Below are 19254 nucleotides of genomic sequence, written 5' to 3'. Positions count from 1 at the left end.
TATTTATTGGTTATCGTAACGGTTGAAAAAATCCATATCGTCGTGCATCCCTACTTTTGACTGGAGTTGACTATTAAAACCTCAATGCTTTTGACTGGAGTTGACAATTTTGGGGTCGGAGGCGAAAATGAATAGTGGCCGGGCAGCATGTCGACTTGGAAGGTGATTGTCAACCTGTTTTCATGTCAAGGACCTTTCATGTAGTTCACATTCGAGCTGGGCCCATTCCATCAGGTTTTGCCTCCCCAAGCTAAATCTGAGAACATTTTTGTTTGATATGATTTTGTCCAGAACTCCAGTTCCATAGGTGGAGAGAGAGAACAGTGAAGTCATGATCAAAACAGTCTCTAACTGTTAACTTCTGGTAAATGAAATATTGGTGAAGTTTAATGATTCATCAATTTGCTGGGGACCCCCTGGAAAGCCTTCCTATCAGCGACCCCTGGTGGTCCCACGAGCCATGTTGATAACCACTGGACTGATGGAGGAGGGTCTACAGGTACAGTGGGGCTGATGTGTTCCAGGCTGAAGATGAACATGGAACTGGGTTGGGGTGATTGCTCCAACGTGGGAGGGGCATCAAGAGGTGGAGCATCATCTGCCCGCATACCAGTCACTTCAGTGCCTTCAGGATGAAGGCCACTCAGCAGCATCATGCAGGGTTCAGGTGGGCTGCAGCTGCTCAGTTTATTAAGTTCATCTAGATGGCAAGAAGGTCTCTGCTAAATACGAGGCAGATGAATTCTGGGCTGTATCGTCTTTCTTTCTGTGGTAATAATAAGCTGGTTTCATTTGTAGAACGCCCGCTGACATAATAACATGACATAACTCTGTTACAGGACACAAGGAGGAAGAGGTTCAGGTATCGCACACTGAAACTGGGCCGGCCTAGTTCACTGTACTCGTTACGCTAACACAAACCACCGACACACACACACACACACACACACACACGCACGCACACCTGGTGTACAGTGACACAAACTGTAGGCTCTAACCTCTTTCTACCAACGTGTGCCAAGAACACCTCTGCAGATTCTCAGCAGTACAGTGCAGACTAACTTGCTAGGGAGGAAGCACTGTAGGAAGAAGTGAGCCAAATGAACTGAAAGCGGGTGCGTTTCTCTCCTTTAATCCAGGCCCTTCACTCAAAGCGTCATTACCCAGAATGACATGCATGCCTGTTGAATGCCGACCAATTAAACGTTCTGGCTGCAAAGTCGGCCTCTTAACACGTTCACTGCCAATGACGTGTTAACACGTTGAGTGCCAAGGACGAGATATCTCGGCTTACATAATCCAACCGTTGAGTGCCAAGGACGAGATATCTCGGCTTACATAAACATTTTTTTTTTTTGACGGTGGGACATCGATCAATCCCTTTTACGTCTCCTACACCAGAATTGGAGGTATTGAATGTGTATAATCTATTTTACCGACCCACTGAGTGTCGACATGTCTCTCCACAGTAGGAAGAGGCGACCCAAAACTGGACGGAAAAGCGCGAGGAAGCCGTTCTCATACTGTAAAATTGATGGCGAAAACGCCTTCACTTTCGCGCTGATGCACAGCGGTGGCAACGGTGGGGGGTTCCAAGAATAGATTGGATGCACACTTTGAAACACGCAGCATAAATATGACCAGAATCGCATCAAAGCTCTCAACCAAAACTCCACGAAACGAGCGAGTCCACCCAGACTTCCTCAAACAGCGGCACCGCGCAAACAGGCAGCAGCCAGGCAGCAGCAACTTCGTTGTGACACGCCCGCTGGAGAGCCAGGGAGGCAGGAGGAGAACACACACGGAGGGAGGAGTTGGAAGCAGAGGGGGGTTTCCTGCTGTTATGGAGGAAATTACTGTTCAAAACTATTGTTTAGATGTCTGACTCTTACTGATGCCAAAAATGAATGGTTAAAGTGACTGTTCTATCGAATTTCACAAAAAGCCGTTTATCTCTGAATAATTTTTCTGACGCTGAAACCATGCTGTATTCAACTGCTAATGCTTACATAACTACTAACTCTACAAACTAACTCTTTTAGACAGAGAAAGCACACATTCTATTAGTTCTTTTTAGATGATTGGTGTTCACGAAGTCTTAACAGAAAAGAATCCTCGGCTCTTGTAAAATGAGCCAGAATCCTCAAAAAAAAACCTGGCAGAACCTACCTACAGCATTGAAAAAAGGGCTGGCAGTCAATGTGTTAACACGTCAAAAAAATCGATTTTTTTTTTTGACGGTGGGACGTTGATCTAACCCTTTTACGTCTCCTATACCAATATTGGAGGTATTGAATGTGTCTAATCTATTTTACCGACCCACTAAGTGGCGACAGTGTCTCCAGACGAGAGAAAGCAAAGAAAAAACAGCCGCGGGGAGGAAGCTATTCTCAAGGAAATGGCTTGGCGAAAATGCTTTCGATTTCGGCTGGGAGCTGGCGGTGGGCAGCAGCAGCAGCAGCAGAGCGGAGTACGCCTCAAGATTGGAAGAAGGGGATCGCAAAGGAATTTCTCTCCCGTGTCTAACCCCCCCCCCCCTCGCCTCTCCTCTCCTCTTCCCCGCTCCTGCGATTCCCCTCTCTTTTTTTGGGATCTGTGAGGCAACAGAAACTCGCCTGTGACAAAACACTGCAAAGCCACCAGAGACACACCTACGGAGGGAGGAGTTTGAAGGAGACACACACACACACACACACACACACACACACACACACACTCACACACTCACACACTCACACACACACACAGTATACACACTTGCCCAAGGGCACCCATAATCACAGGCACGTGAGGTGGTTCTAAAAATCCATTTATCTCAAAACTCTCTGAAAATCTCTGAAACCATGCTGTACTCAACGGCTAATATCTACATAACTACTAACTCTACAAACTAACTCTTTTAGACAGAGAAAGCACACATTCTATTAGTACTTTTGTGAACTTTGTGTTCACAAAGTCCAAGCAGAAAAGAATCCTCGGCTCTTGTAAAATGAGCCAGAATCCTCAAAAAAACCCTCTGGCAGAAGCTACCTACAGTAAAAAAAAAACGGCTGGCAGTGAATGTGTTAATGACAACACTGGAATAAAGATCGACTATAGAGGCTATGAAGAATTAGACTACAGAGAAATAAATGGATTCAAAACATTTATTTAGGAAACAATTTTTTTAACATCCTTTTTTTAATAGTGGCCCGTAGATTCTGGAACGTTACCAGCCGCATTGGCCGTCTGAAAAAGTGTCTAGCGGAATCCCTGCATACATGTCTTTGACAGGAGTATTAACCCTAACATACATGTCTTTGACAGGAGTATTAACCCTAACATACATGTCTATGACATAGGGCTGTGAATCTTCACTGGCCTCACGATTCGATTACGATTCAGAGGGCTACGATTCGATTCGATTACGGTTATCGATGCATCTCGATGCATCTTAAATCGATGCATCACTTTTTTCCGCAATACATGATTTTTTTTTTCTCACTTTCTTTTTTCTCACTGTGTGGCTACTTTTAAAATGAAAGTGAAAAAACGGTGGAGCTACTAGGAGTATTTTTATATATAGCAATATTTAATGTGAAGTAATATATCTGTGTACAAGCAGTTACCAGTTAATCAGAATATATCTTCAAGGGTACTACGGGCAAACAAAACGCAACGCGTTTCAACCACGCAGGTCTTCCTCAGGCAATGTTAGCTGGGCGTCGGCCACCGCACCTGTGTATATAAGGCAAATACGTGGCACAAGTCAGTTGGGATGACGTATGGTGGGCAGTGCTATGACATCACAGTATAGGATGGGCCTTGTTAAAGCAACGGAGGATAGCAACAACATACACAAGTAATAATAAATATACAATAATAGTTACAGCAGAAAGCAGCAGACTATAGGCTATAGGCTATAAGTTATAGGCTAGGGAGGAAAAAAAGGGGCACAACTGAACACCACATACGGACCCGGATAACAATATCATAACTCAATACAACACCATTAAATAAACACAATTAAATGAAGCACACCACCCAGGATAGCCTACACCAGGAACCAAAACATCAGGGACAGTCTTGTCAAAACGTTTCACACCCCCATCTCCACACAACCCACCATCGATTCCCGTCCTCCACCTAGAGGCCACTTTCCGTGTGGACACTGCTCTTGTTGCCCCCAAACCAACAAAGCAAAATCCCTCTCATTCCCAAACGGAGTCTCCATCGACCTCAAGCACCTCACCACCTGCGCATCGCAGGGGGTAGTGTATGCTATCTCCTGTCCCTGCCCACGGTGGTACATTGGCAAGACCACTCGTCCGTTACGCACACGCGTAACGGAACACAAGAGTGCCATTCGTCGCAGAGACATGAAAGCCCCGATGGTTGAACATTTTGTACAACACAATCACGCTGATTCAGATCTCCGGTTCTGGGCACTTGACTTGGTTAAACCGCACCCAAGGGGCGGGGACCTGGACAGGAATCTACTACAGCGTGAAGCACGCTGGATCCATACACTCAACACTGTCAGCCCGCATGGACTTAATGAGGACCTTGACCTGGCGTGCTTCATTTAATTGTGTTTATTTAATGGTGTTGTATTGAGTTATGATATTGTTATCCGGGTCCGTATGTGGTGTTCAGTTGTGCCCCTTTTTTTCCTCCCTAGCCTATAACTTATAGCCTATAGCCTATAGTCTGCTGCTTTCTGCTGTAACTATTATTGTATATTTATTATTACTTGTGTATGTTGTTGCTATCCTCCGTTGCTTTAACAAGGCCCATCCTATACTGTGATGTCATAGCACTGCCCACCATACGTCATCCCAACTGACTTGTGCCACGTATTTGCCTTATATACACAGGTGCGGTGGCCGACGCCCAGCTAACATTGCCTGAGGAAGACCTGCGTGGTTGAAACGCGTTGCGTTTTGTTTGCCCGTAGTACCCTTGAAGATATATTCTGATTTGTAACTGCTTGTACACAGATATATTACTTCACATTAAATATTGCTATATATAAAAATACTCCTAGTAGCTCCACCGTTTTTTCACTTTGAATACTTTTGCCTTTTGAGCTGCTTTGGTCCACACTCTCTGTGCTACTTTTAAAATAAAAGCGCATTTGGAATTGCATTGTATTATGATCCATAATTAAAATAAACAACTGCATGTACTTCCATTATATTTTATTTGATTATTTAGATAAATAAATAAAATAAAATAAATTAATAATCGATTTTTGACATTTGTGAATCGATGCAGAATCGTGCACGTCCGCATCGCGATGCATCGATTATTTTTGACACCCCTAGAGTATTAACCCTAACATGCATGTCTATGACAGGAGTATTAACCCTGACATGCATGTATATGACAGGAGTATTAACCCTAACATACATGTCTTTGACAGGAGTATTAACCCTAACATGCATGCCTATGACAGGAGTATTAACCCTGACATGCATGTATATGACAGGAGTATTAACCCTAACATGCATGTCTATGACAGGAGTATTAACCCTGACATGCATGTATATGACAGGAGTATTAACCCTAACATACATGTATATGACAGGAGTATTAACCCTAACATACATGTCTTTGACAGGAGTATTAACCCTAACATGCATGCCTATGACAGAAGTATTAACCCTAACATACATGTTTATGACAGGAGTATTAACCCTAACATACATGTCTATGACAGGAGTATTAACCCTAACATGCATGTCTGACAGGAGTATTAACCCCAACATACATGTCTATGACAGGAGTATTAACTAGGGATGGGCATTTCTAGCAAAAACACTATTCGAAATTCGCTGGCCAAAGTCGACTTTTAATCGAAATTCGAAAATAAAAATAAAATGTAAAAAAAATTAAAAATGTAAAAAAAAAAATTTTTTTTTTTTGGTGAGTGAAATGTTGCATTGTCTCCCCTGATTCTAAGTATAGTCGAATCGCTTGGTTTGAGCAAGTAAAACAATTTTTATAAGCATTTTAAGCAAGGTTTATGGAAAAATTAATGGTGGATGAAATCCCATGAAGAGGGAGAGGTTGCTTATAAAAATTGTTTTACTTGCTCAAACCAAGCGATTCGACGATACTTAGAATCAGGGGAGACAATGCAACATTTCACTCACAAAAAAAAAAAAAAAAAAAAAATTACATTTTTAATTTTTTTTACATTTTATTTTTATTTTCGAATTTCGATTAAAAGTCGACTTTGGCCAAAAAAAAAAAAACGAATTTCGAATTTCAATAATAAAAGTCGACCTTGATAATAACAACGATTATTCGAAAATTCGAAATTCGATGCCCATCCCTAGTATTAACCCTAACATGCATGTCTATGACAGGAGTATTAACCCTAACATACATGTCTATGACAGGTGTATTAACCCTAACATACATGTTTATGACAGGAGTATTAACCCTAACATACATGTCTATGACAGGAGTATTAACCCTAACATGCATGTCTTTGACAGGAGTATTAACCCTAACATACATGTCTTTGACAGGAGTATTAATCCTAACATACATGTTTATGACAGGAGTATTAACCCTAACATACATGTCTTTGACAGGAGTATTAACCCTAACATACATGTTTATGACAGGAGTATTAACCCTAACATACATGTCTATGACAGGAGTATTAACCCTAACATGCATGTCTATGACAGGAGTATTAACCCCAACATACATGTCTATGACAGGAGTATTAACCCTAACATGCATGTCTTTGACAGGAGTATTAACCCTAACATACATGTCTTTGACAGGTGTATTAACCCTAACATACATGTCTATGACAGGTGTATTAACCCTAACATACATGTCTTTGACAGGAGTATTAACCCTAAGATACATGCCTATGACAGGAGTATTAACCCTAACATACATGTCTTTGACAGGAGTATTAACCCTAAGATACATGCCTATGACAGGAGTATTAACCCTAACATACATGTCTTTGACAGGAGTATTAACCCTAACATACATGTCTTTGACAGGAGTATTAACCCTAAGATACATGCCTATGACAGGAGTATTAACCCTAACATACATGTCTTTGACATGAGTATTAACCCTAACATACATGTCTTTGACAGGAGTATTAACCCTAACATACATGTCTATGACAGGAGTATTAACCCTAACATACATGTCTATGGCAGGAGTATTAACCCTAACATACATGCCTATGACAGGAGTATTAACCCTAACATACATGTCTATGACAGGAGTATTAACCCTAACATACATGTCTTTGACAGGAGTATTAACCCTAACATACATGTCTATGACAGGAGTATTAACCCTAACATACATGTCTATGACAGGAGTATTAACCCTAACATACATGTCTATGACAGGAGTATTAACCCTAACATACATGCCTATGACAGGAGTATTAACCCTAACATACATGTCTTTGACAGGAGTATTAACCCTAACATACATGTCTATGACAGGAGTATTAACTAGGGATGGGCATTTCTAGCAAAAACACTATTCGAAATTCGCTGGCCAAATTCGAATTTAATTCGAAATTCGAAAATAAAAATAAAAATGTAAAAAAAAAATTAAAATGGTTTTTTTTTTTTTTGGTGAGTGAAATGTTGCATTGTCTCCCCTGATTCTAAGTCTACGGCTTTATTAATTAATATAAAAAGCTTCTGCTGTGGATTTTTAGCTCAAACAAGCATTGCACCACTGAAGTAAAGAACATGTTACATGACATTGACATTTTCGAAAATAAAAAACAGTTTTGACAATCATGAGTGGTTCATTAAATATTTAGTAGGCTCAGGTCTGAGTGCCAAAGGGGTGCCAAAGTCACCCCCTCTCCCTCTTCATGGGATTTCATCCGCCATTCATTTTTCCATAAACCTTGCTTAAAATGCTTATAAAAATTGTTTTACTTGCTCAAACCAAGCGATTTGACTATACTTAGAATCAGGGGAGACAATGCAACATTTCACTCAATTTTTTTTTTTTTTTTTTTTTTTTCGAATTTCGAATTTCAATAATAAAAGTCGACCTTGATAATAACAACGATTATTCGAAAATTCGAAATTCGATGCCCATCCCTAGTATTAACCCTAACATACATGTCTTTGATGGTGGGAGGAAACCGGAGCTCCTGGAGGAAACCCACACGAACACGGGGAGAACATGCAAACTCCACACAGAATGGCCCTGGGATGGAGCGGGGTTCGAACCTGGGACCTTCTTGCTGTAAGGCAACAGCACTAACCACTGAACCATTGTAGATAAGTACAGGACAGCCAATCAAAAATGTTATATACATATGTAATATGGGACATTGGCTTTTTAATTTTTATTTGTTTTTCATGTGTTATGTAATACTATAATGTGGGTTTCTCTATGGAAGCTTATGTAACCGACTGTTTTTTAGACACATACTTTGAAAACACTGATACACTGTTGCATCTGCTTCTGCTAAATATGCAGTGGGTATACTGTCAGACATCAACCACAGAATAGTATTGATGTGTGTGTGTGTGTGTGTGTGTGTGTGTGTGTGTGTGTGTGTGTGTGTGTGTGTGTGTGTGTGTGTGTGTGTGTGTGTGTGCGCGCGGGCACACGTGCGTGCGTGCACATGCATGCGTGCATGAGAGAGTGCGGTGCACCTGTTTGCAGACTAGGTTCTGGTAAACCACTCACACTCTGACATGCTGAGAAATTAATGCAGGTCAGAGAGCAAGAAAGACAAACCTACACACACACACACACACACACACACACACAACCGCACACCAAAATAGGGCACTTGTAGGCGAAACATGTACTAATTAATGCAAACACCGCGGGCACCAAAATATCTGCATGTGCATTGAAAACAAGACACTCAAACACACATGCGTGCAAATGCATACTTTATCCAAACTAAACACGTGTATAAAAAGAGCCTGAAGAAGAGCACAAACTAAATGCATACTGTATCCAGACTAAACACGTGTATAAAAAGAGCCTGAAGAAGAGCACAAACTAAATGCATACTTTATCCAGACTAAACACGTGTATAAAAAGAGCCTGAAGAAGAGCACAAACTAAATGCATACTTTATCCAGACTAAACACGTGTATAAAAAGAGCCTGAAGAAGAGCACAAACTAAATGCATACTGTATCCAGACTAAACACGTATATAAAAAGAGCCTGAAGAAGAGCACAAACTAAATGCATACTGTATCCAGACTAAACACGTGTATAAAAAGAGCCTGAAGAAGAGCACAAACTAAATACATACTTTATCCAGACTAAACACGTGTATAAAAAGAGCCTGAAGAAGAGCACAAACTAAATACATACTTTATCCAGACTAAACACGTGTATAAAAAGAGCCTAAAGAAGAGCACAAACTAAATACATACTTTATTCAGACTAAACACGTATATAAAAAGAGCCTGAAGAAGAGCACAAACTAAATGCATACTGTATCCAGACTAAACACGTATATAAAAAGAGCCTGAAGAAGAGCACAAACTAAATGCATACTTTATCCAGACTAAACACGTGTATAAAAAGAGCCTGAAGAAGAGCACAAACTAAATACATACTTTATCCAGACTAAACACGTATATAAAAAGAGCCTGAAGAAGAGCACAAACTAAATGCATACTGTATCCAGACTAAACACGTATATAAAAAGAGCCTGAAGAAGAGCACAAACTAAATGCATACTGTATCCAGACTAAACACGTATATAAAAAGAGCCTGAAGAAGAGCACAAACTAAATGCATACTGTATCCAGACTAAACACGTGTATAAAAAGAGCCTGAAGAAGAGCACAAACTAAATGCATACTTTATCCAGACTAAACACCTATATAAAAAGAGCCTGAAGAAGAGCACAAACTAAAGGCATACTTTATCCAGACTAAACACGTATATAAAAAGAGCCTGAAGAAGAGCACAAACTAAATACATACTTTATCCAGACTAAACACGTATATAAAAAGAGCCTGAAGAAGAGCACAAACTAAATGCATACTTTATCCTGAGCAGGTTTAAGAGTGCATCATCAGCGACCCCCCTCCCCGCGTGCACAATCCTCTTCCAGGAAAGAGATCTGGGTTAGGGGCTCTGTCAGTGTGTTCCGCCGTGTGACCTCACTTCCTGCCACATCACAGACAAAACGAGAAGACCCACCTGACCACCTGCGCCATCGACGGTAAATCAAATGAGAGACGTGTCTATTAGGTTCTTTTTTATGTCAGTATGTAATGTTTTTCTATGGATCCCCTGTGAACTCCTGAATAAAGATTTATATATATATTAGGGTTGGGCAATATTAATGATATGGTGATATGAGACTAGATATGGTCTTACATTTTGGATATGGTGATATTGTGATATGTCTTTTCCTGGCTTTAATGGCTTTATTTCCAGCTTTAAATATGATTTTTAATTGACCCTGATAACTTCAGTTTTATAAACAGGCACGGAAACGTTCATCTGTTTTGACCTGCGAGCTGAAAACGAGGAATTCGGGGCATGTGAAATGCTTCGATTTATGTCCGCTTATTTTCCCACACTCAGCGGCTCATATGCTTATTATATCATACAGACAATCTACAGGAGATGCCATTCCACCGCTGCTCAGGTGTAATCCATGCTGCTCAGGTGTAATCCATGCTGCTCAGGTGTAATCCATGCTGCTCAGGTGTAATCCATTCTGCTCAGGTGTAATCCATGGCATTATTCCGGACCGGCTCAAATAAATATGTGCGGCCATCAAATTCAACTGCATCGTCCATAATCTCAAAATCAAATCAATATCAGCCGTGTTTTTAGCCTGCTTTTATACAGCTAGCATGCATATAGCTACTGAAGAGTTCTCTCTGCTCTGGCCTGATGTGAAACACATCCAGGGGAAAGCAGCTGCCAGGGTCTGTTGTGCATAGCTGCTGTGTACTGTAGCTGAGCCTATAGCCTACTTAAACACACCGCACATATTGATCTGATTTCCACATTATGGATGATTCATTTGAATTTGATGGTCACACGTACTATTTCTGTTTGTTCTCGGTTTCGTGTCTGTCTGTTCTCTGCTTCAGTTTTGTCCTGGAAGTGATGTCACTCAGGCATTGTAAAAAAAACTCTCTGTCGTAACGGACAAGCCCGTCTTTTATTGTCACACGAACACCACAACACATGCATGCGGCCACAACACACTCATGCTGACGGTGGCCGGTGAAAAGTGTCCTCTGCCTTTAACCCATCCAGGCATGTCCTTTCCTCCGGGGGGCAGGCCAGGAGCAGTGGTCGCTTTCTCGTACAGCGCCCGGGGACCAACTTCGGATGTTGTCGTCACTGGTCGGATGACGATGACGATCTGATCTTCTGCATGTTTTTAGTGGGGGGGTTATATACGGAGGAACCCCCTGGGGGAGCACGGGGAGAACATGCAAACTCCACACAGAGAGAAAGGCCCTTACGACGAGATAACCCACCTGGGCAGTAGGCACTGAAGATATGGGGGGAACACAACCACAGCGCCCACAGTGTCCCAGGCGTGAATCGAACTCAGGACCTTCTAACTGTGAGGCGACAGCGCTACCGACTGCGCCACCATCCCCTAATGTATTGTGACATCATCAGTGATGTCATAAGAGCAGTGAGCCCGCACAGCGGCCGTGAGCGTGCGAGCTGCGTATGTGAGCTGCAGGGCGGGCGAGGCTGCGCAGCGGGCGAGCCTAGGAATCGAGCATGCGTATCACGCGAGATGCCTAGTATGTTACATATACAAAAGCCAATGAGGTGCATGCAATGGCACCAACAAGGAGCAATTCATTACAATGCTACGCTGCTGCTGTGAAGATGCTCCGTTCAGACGAGTCTGTCACAGAGCACCTGGCCGTAGACCCAGTGTTCAGATGAGTCTGTCACAGAGCACCTGACCATAGACCCAGTGTTCAGATGAGTCTGTCACAGAGCACCTGACCATAGACCCAGTGTTCAGATGAGTCTGTCACAGAGCACCTGGCCATAGACCCAGTGTTCAGATGAGTCTGTCACAGAGCACCTGGCCATAGACCCAGTGTTCAGATGAGTCTGCCACAGAGCACCTGGCCATAGACCCAGTGTTCAGATGAGTCTGCCACAGAGCACCTGGCCATAGACCCAGTGTTCAGATGAGTCTGTCACAGAGCACCTGGCCATAGACCCAGTGTTCAGATGAGTCTGCCACAGAGCACCTGGCCATAGACCCAGTGTTCAGATGAGTCTGCCACAGAGCACCTGGCCATAGACCCAGTGTTCAGATGAGTCTGTCACAGAGCACCTGGCCATAGACCCAGTGTTCAGATGAGTCTGTCACAGAGCACCTGACCATAGACCCAGTGTTCAGATGAGTCTGTCACAGAGCACCTGACCATAGACCCACAGTGTTCAGATGAGTCTGTCACAGAGCACCTGGTCATAGACCCAGTGTTCAGATGAGTCTGTCACAGAGCACCTGACCATAGACCCACAGTGTTCAGATGAGTCTGTCACAGAGCACCTGGCTGTAGACCCAGTGTTCAGATGAGTCTGTCACAGAGCACCTGACCATAGACCCACAGTGTTCAGATGAGTCTGTCACAGAGCACCTGGCTGTAGACCCAGTGTTCAGATGAGTCTGTCACAGAGCACCTGGTCATAGACCCAGTGTTCAGATGAGTCTGTCACAGAGCACCTGGTCATAGACCCAGTGTTCAGATGAGTCTGTCACAGAGCACCTGGTCATAGACCCAGTGTTCAGATGAGTCTGTCACAGAGCACCTGACCATAGACCCAGTGTTCAGATGAGTCTGTCACAGAGCACCTGACCATAGACCCAGTGTTCAGATGAGTCTGTCACAGAGCACCTGGCTGTAGACCCACAGTGTTCAGATGAGTCTGTCACAGAGCACCTGGCTGTAGACCCACAGTGTTCAGATGAGTCTGTCACAGAGCACCTGACCATAGACCCAGTGTTCAGATGAGTCTGTCACAGAGCACCTGACCATAGACCAACAGTGTTCAGATGAGTCTGTCACAGAGCACCTGACCATAGACCAACAGTGTTCAGATGAGTCTGTCACAGAGCACCTGGCTGTAGACCCAGTGTTCAGATGAGTCTGTCACAGAGCACCTGGCTGTAGACCCACAGTGTTCAGATGAGTCTGTCACAGAGCACCTGGCTGTAGACCCACAGTGTTCAGATGAGTCTGTCACAGAGCACCTGGCCATAGACCCAGTGTTCAGATGAGTCTGTCACAGAGCACCTGGCCATAGACCCAGTGTTCAGATGAGTCTGTCACAGAGCACCTGGCCATAGACCCAGTGTTCAGATGAGTCTGTCACAGAGCACCTGGCCATAGACCCAGTGTTCAGATGAGTCTGTCACAGAGCACCTGGCTGTAGACCCAGTGTTCAGATGAGTCTGTCACAGAGCACCTGACCATAGACCCAGTGTTCAGATGAGTCTGTCACAGAGCACCTGACCATAGACCAACAGTGTTCAGATGAGTCTGTCACAGAGCACCTGACCATAGACCCAGTGTTCAGATGAGTCTGTCACAGAGCACCTGACCATAGACCCAGTGTTCAGATGAGTCTGTCACAGAGCACCTGGTCATAGACCCAGTGTTCAGATGAGTCTGTCACAGAGCACCTGACCATAGACCCAGTGTTCAGATGAGTCTGTCACAGAGCACCTGACCATAGACCCAGTGTTCAGATGAGTCTGTCACAGAGCACCTGACCATAGACCCAGTGTTCAGATGAGTCTGTCACAGAGCACCTGGCTGTAGACCCAGTGTTCAGATGAGTCTGTCACAGAGCACCTGGCCGTAGACCCGCCCCCACTCGCATTCTCTGAAAAGGCAGGCTGCTTCTTACAACACACACACACACACACACTCACACACACACACACACACACACAGCAGAGAAAAACCACAAGGGTTCTGAGAAACGCTCACTACCTCAGCACAACCACGTGGCTTCACAAGCAGATGGTCAGAGAGAGAAAGAGAGAGAGAGAGAGGGGGGGGGGAGAGAGAGAGAGGGGAGAGAGAGAGGGGGGAGAGAGAGAGAGAGAGAGGAGGGAGAGAGAGAGGGGGGAGAGAGAGAGAGAGAGAGAGGGGGGGGGGAGAGAGGGGGGAGAGAGAGAGAGAGAGAGAGGGGGGGGAGAGAGAGAGGGGAGAGAGAGAGGAGGGAGAGAAGTAAAAAAGAGACAAGGGCAATCAGATGGGGAAGAGAAGGGGGAAAGAAGGGGAGGGAGGTACAGAGAGAGAGAGTCAGACAGACAGACAGACAGACAGACAGGCAGGCAGACAGACAGGCAGACAGACAGAGAGACAGACAGACAGAGAGGCAGGCAGACAGACAGACAGACAGGCAGACAGACAGGCAGACAGACAGACAGAGAGACAGGCAGACAGACAGACAGGCAGACAGACAGGCAGACAGACAGACAGACAGACAGACAGACAGACAGACAGACAGACAGGCAGACAGGCAGACAGAGAGACAGACAGACAGGCAGACAGGCAGACAGAGAGACAGACAGACAGGCTGACAGACAGACAGACAGACAGACAGACAGGCTGACAGACAGACAGACAGAGAGGCAGACAGACAGACAGACAGACAGACAGACAGACAGACAGGCAGACAGGCAGACAGAGAGACAGACAGACAGACAGACAGGCAGACAGAGAGACAGACAGACAGGCAGACAGACAGACAGAGAGACAGACAGAGAGACAGACAGACAGACAGACAGACAGACAGACAGACAGACAGACGAGTGAAAGCGAGTGAGAAGAGAAAAAAGAGCACAATGTGGTGATCTGCATATTGATGCCTTGATGTGGGCGAATCACGGAGAAAACCATGACCCTGTGCTCTGCTCTCACTACCACCTACACTCTCTACTGGAACCCTGCTGTGTGTGTGTGTGTGTGTGCGTGCGTGCGTGTGTGTGCACGTATGTGTGTGTGTGTGTGTGTCTCTCACCGTGTTCTTGTGTGTGCTGTGTGTGTCCGTCTGCAGAGTGAAGACGGACAAGTCTCCGTTGAGGATGACGTCAGCCAGGGCGTTAACCAGCGGCCGATAGTGGATAATCAGAAAGACCTGTGGCACACACACGCACGCACGCACGCACACACACACACACACACACACACACACACACACACACACACACACACACACACACACAGTAAACAGTCAATGAACACAGCAGTCACATCCAGAATATAGCAGTACTTAAGTGGTGGCTGCCATTGTAAATACGGACGAGGCGTCTCCACTTCCTCTCGCTATGCAAGTGGAGACTACATATCCCAGATAGCAGTGCTGCCATCTTGCTTGTTTGACGTCATTTGGGAGCAGAGTCTGCAGAGTAGAGTGAGGCTGATGAGCCCGCTCAGCGGTGCTGCTGTCTGCCATGTTGGGAGCAGAGTCTGCAGAGTAGAGTGAGGCTGATGAGCCCGCTCAGCGGTGCTGCTGTCTGCCATGTTGGGAGCAGAGTCTGCAGAGTAGAGTCTAATAGTAAAGCCTCTACCACCAGGGGCAGCCTACCCTACTCTGCCTCTACCACCAGGGGCAGCCTACCCTACTCTGCCTCTACCACCAGGGGCAGCCTACCCTGCTCTGCCTCTACCACCAGGGGCAGCCTACCCTACTCTGCCTCTACCACCAGGGGCAGCCTACCCTACTCTGCCTCTACCACCAGGGGCAGCCTACCCTGCTCTGCCTCTACCACCAGGGGCAGCCTACCCTACTCTGCCTCTACCACCAGGGGCAGCTTACCCTGCTCTGCCTCTACCACCAGGGGCAGCCCACCCTGCTCTGCCTCTACCACCAGGGGCAACCTACCCTACTCTTCCTCTACCACCAGGGGCAGCCCACCCTGCTCTGCCTCTACCACCAGGGGCAGCCTACCCTACTCTGCCTCTACCACCAGGGGCAGCCCACCCTGCTCTGCCTCTACCACCAGGGGCAGCCCACCCTACTCTGCCTCTACCACCAGGGGCAGCCCACCCTGCTCTGCCTCTACCACCAGGGGCAGCCCACCCTGCTCTGCCTCTACCACCAGGGGCAGCCTACCCTACTCTGCCTCTACCACCAGGGGCAGCCTACCCTGCTCTGCCTCTACCACCAGGGCCTACCCTGCTCTGCCTCTACCACCAGGGGCAGCCTACCCTGCTCTGCCTCTACCACCAGGGGCAGCCCACCCTGCTCTGCCTCTACCACCAGGGGCAGCCCACCCTGCTCTGCCTCTACCACCAGGGGCAGCCCACCCTGCTCTGCCTCTACCACCAGGGGCAGCCCACCCTGCTCTGCCTCTACCACCAGGGGCAGCCTACCCTACTCTGCCTCTACCACCAGGGGCAACCTACCCTGCTCTGCCTCTACCACCAGGGGCAGCCTACCCTGCTCTGCCTCTACCACCAGGGGCAGCCTACCCTGCTCTGCCTCTACCACCAGGGGCAGCCTACCCTACTCTGCCTCTACCACCAGGGGCAGCCCACCCTGCTCTGCCTCTACCACCAGGGGCAGCCCACCCTGCTCTGCCTCTACCACCAGGGGCAGCCCACCCTGCTCTGCCTCTACCACCAGGGGCAGCCTACCCTACTCTGCCTCTACCACCAGGGGCAGCCTACCCTACTCTGCCTCTACCACCAGGGGCAGCCTACCCTACTCTGCCTCTACCACCAGGGGCAGCCTACCCTGCTCTGCCTCTACCACCAGGGCCTACCCTGCTCTGCCTCTACCACCAGGGGCAGCCCACCCTGTTCTGCCTCTACCACCAGGGGCAGCCCACCCTGCTCTGCCTCTACCACCCTGCACCCATTGACCTCCATGCCAAGAGCTTCTAGAGCTGCTGGTTGCTGCTAAAAACAAACGTATAAAAAAGAGATCAGAGGCTACATCGGCGTGATAACAACTACCGTACATAAAATGACTTTGACCATCTTTGTGTACTTTGATTTTTTTTAGTTTGGCTCATGTCCCCATCAACAAAAACGGAGGGGCAGGATTTATGACCTATAGCGCACAGTACAGTCTATGCGTGTGTGTGTGTGTGTTTCTTACTTGAGAAAGAAGGTAGAGGGACACCTGAGGGTTGATCTTTCGCTCTTCACACTGAAAATCACAAGCAGAAGAAAAGGGCAGGTCACACTTCCACATGTCATAGTAACCATATAGCCTACTTTATTTATATTGCACTTATATTGCACTTATAAATGCAGAGTTTGGTCATAGTAAAATACATAATGGCAAGATAAAATATGAAAAATAATCAAGATAAAATAAGCTAAAAGAAGAAGAAATGTGTGAAATTACATTATATAAAATTATATAATTATATATATATATATATATATATATATATATATATATCGTCGCTGTCGTTCCAGGACCTCGAATGTGCCTTTTTTCACTTTTTTATTTTTTGTCATGAATCAATGCCATTGGTCACCCTTCACGTCTGTGTGGTTTTTAACAAATGCAACCAATGGAAAAGCATTAAAACGAGCTTGTGAGTAAATCTCGTAACGCCATTCGCCCTCAATCTGTCAGTCAAACCTCGAAATTCGTCCCCTACCTCCGTGTGTACCCCCCCACGCAGGACAATAAACCCGGAAAAGACACACGGCAGACGTGCTGTGTATTTCTCATATCGTTTTGACTAATCCTGGCTTCCTCTGACGTTAATATATCAATCAAATGTTTTCCAGTTATTCCTAGGCTGCAAACTTGTTTTAACATGCAAATCGGAGTGCTTTCTGACGAGAATAAAGTAACGTTAACGTTACGTTATGTCAGACTATTTCTCACCCCATGCGAAAGCCCCCATTCGGCCATGAGAGGCGAGGGGCAATGCTGCTGTTCCTGCGCGCGCCCCTGCGGCCTGGAGCTTGGGGGCTCGTGCATGAGCATGCGACTGCCTCCCGCTTGACTGGCCGTGAGAAAGCGCTTCCAAGTCGGACTGATATTATAAACAACATCATTTGAGCTTATCCAGGTAAGATATTTATAAAGTAATGACACATTCAGCGGGAAACTAACTATAATTAAGACATGTGCCAACTTGGACGACATTTGGTCCAGTAGTTTAAGAGCAAACAGGTTTTTTTTACTTCCTGAAAAGTGTCTGTTTTGGAAATTCGAGGTCCTGGAACGACAGCGGCGATATATATATATACATATATATATGTACATATATATATGTACATACATACATACATATATATATATATATATATATATATATATATACATATACGGTATGTACATATGTACATATATATATATATATATATATATATATATATATATATATATATATATATATATATATATAGGTATGTGCATATATATATATATATATATATATATATATATATATATAAACAAACAAAAACAGACGCACTGTCTCGGGGCTGACCAGCGAGTAGACGTAGAGGGGCAGGAAGAGGCGGTTGAGGAGGTGGTCAGTCAGGACGTCGTTGAGGAACTCACAGCTGATGGTGAGGATGTCGTTCAGGTAGTGGAGATGGTCCAGGTGCTCCGCCACCAGGTCACTAAGCTTCCCTCTGTTCCTGTGTCTGGAGGAGAGACAGACAGACAGACAGACAGAGACACACACACACACACACACACACACACACACACACACACACACACACACACACACGTACGTTCAGGTTTAGAAACTCAGGCAGAAATGTGCTTGAAAGTTGATAAAATGGAGGTGAAGATAGACAGCATATATGCCCCTTGATAATAGCAATACTATAGCATAAGAATTTGACATTTTAAAACCCTAAAACACATATTATCAGGTACTTGTGTAAAACTGTAATCTAATAAGCACCACGATAATGCGGTGGAGTGTGGACACAAACACCAAAGCCCAACTTCATCTGTCAAACCTGAAACAAGCCTGACACCTAGAGGCCACAGTGAGAATAACAGGCCGCAATTGACTTACTCTTCGTCAGTCTGCACACACTTGTCCAGCTCGATGACGTGGCTGCCGATGAACCACACCAGGTTGCTGAAGTACGGCACGGCCGTCTTGTCTCGGATGTAGTGCAGCATGTGCTGGTTGTCCACTGGAGAGGATGGGGGGGGGGGTCAGGGGTCAGCGAAAGGGGCCCGTTACCATGGTTACCCACAGGTAACACGTGTACAAACACACACAAAAACACACCCACCCACGCACACACCCACCCACCCACCCA

The 19254-nt window shown here is 45.5% G+C and overlaps 1 protein-coding gene across 2 annotated transcripts in view; it reads right to left on the bottom strand.

Annotated features, from left to right (window-relative positions):
- Positions 1-19254, bottom strand: part of clec16a (C-type lectin domain containing 16A) — a gene marked incomplete at its 5' end in the record, with an annotated part of 102213 nt that overhangs the window by 65434 nt on the left and 17525 nt on the right. For both annotated transcript variants that reach the window (XM_083648493.1, XM_083648494.1), the window contains 4 exons: positions 15014-15130; positions 17099-17149; positions 18441-18615; positions 19002-19125. In XM_083648493.1, the coding sequence (XP_083504619.1) occupies positions 15014-15130; positions 17099-17149; positions 18441-18615; positions 19002-19125 (467 nt within the window). The remainder of the gene's footprint in view (positions 1-15013; positions 15131-17098; positions 17150-18440; positions 18616-19001; positions 19126-19254) is intronic.

The sequence above is a fragment of the Poromitra crassiceps genome (genome assembly GCF_964638095.1).
Source record: "Poromitra crassiceps genome assembly, chromosome: 13".
NCBI lineage: Eukaryota > Metazoa > Chordata > Actinopteri > Beryciformes > Melamphaidae > Poromitra > Poromitra crassiceps.
The sequence above is the reverse complement of the archived record's forward strand: the minus strand, read 5'-3'. Positions and strand labels throughout refer to the sequence as shown.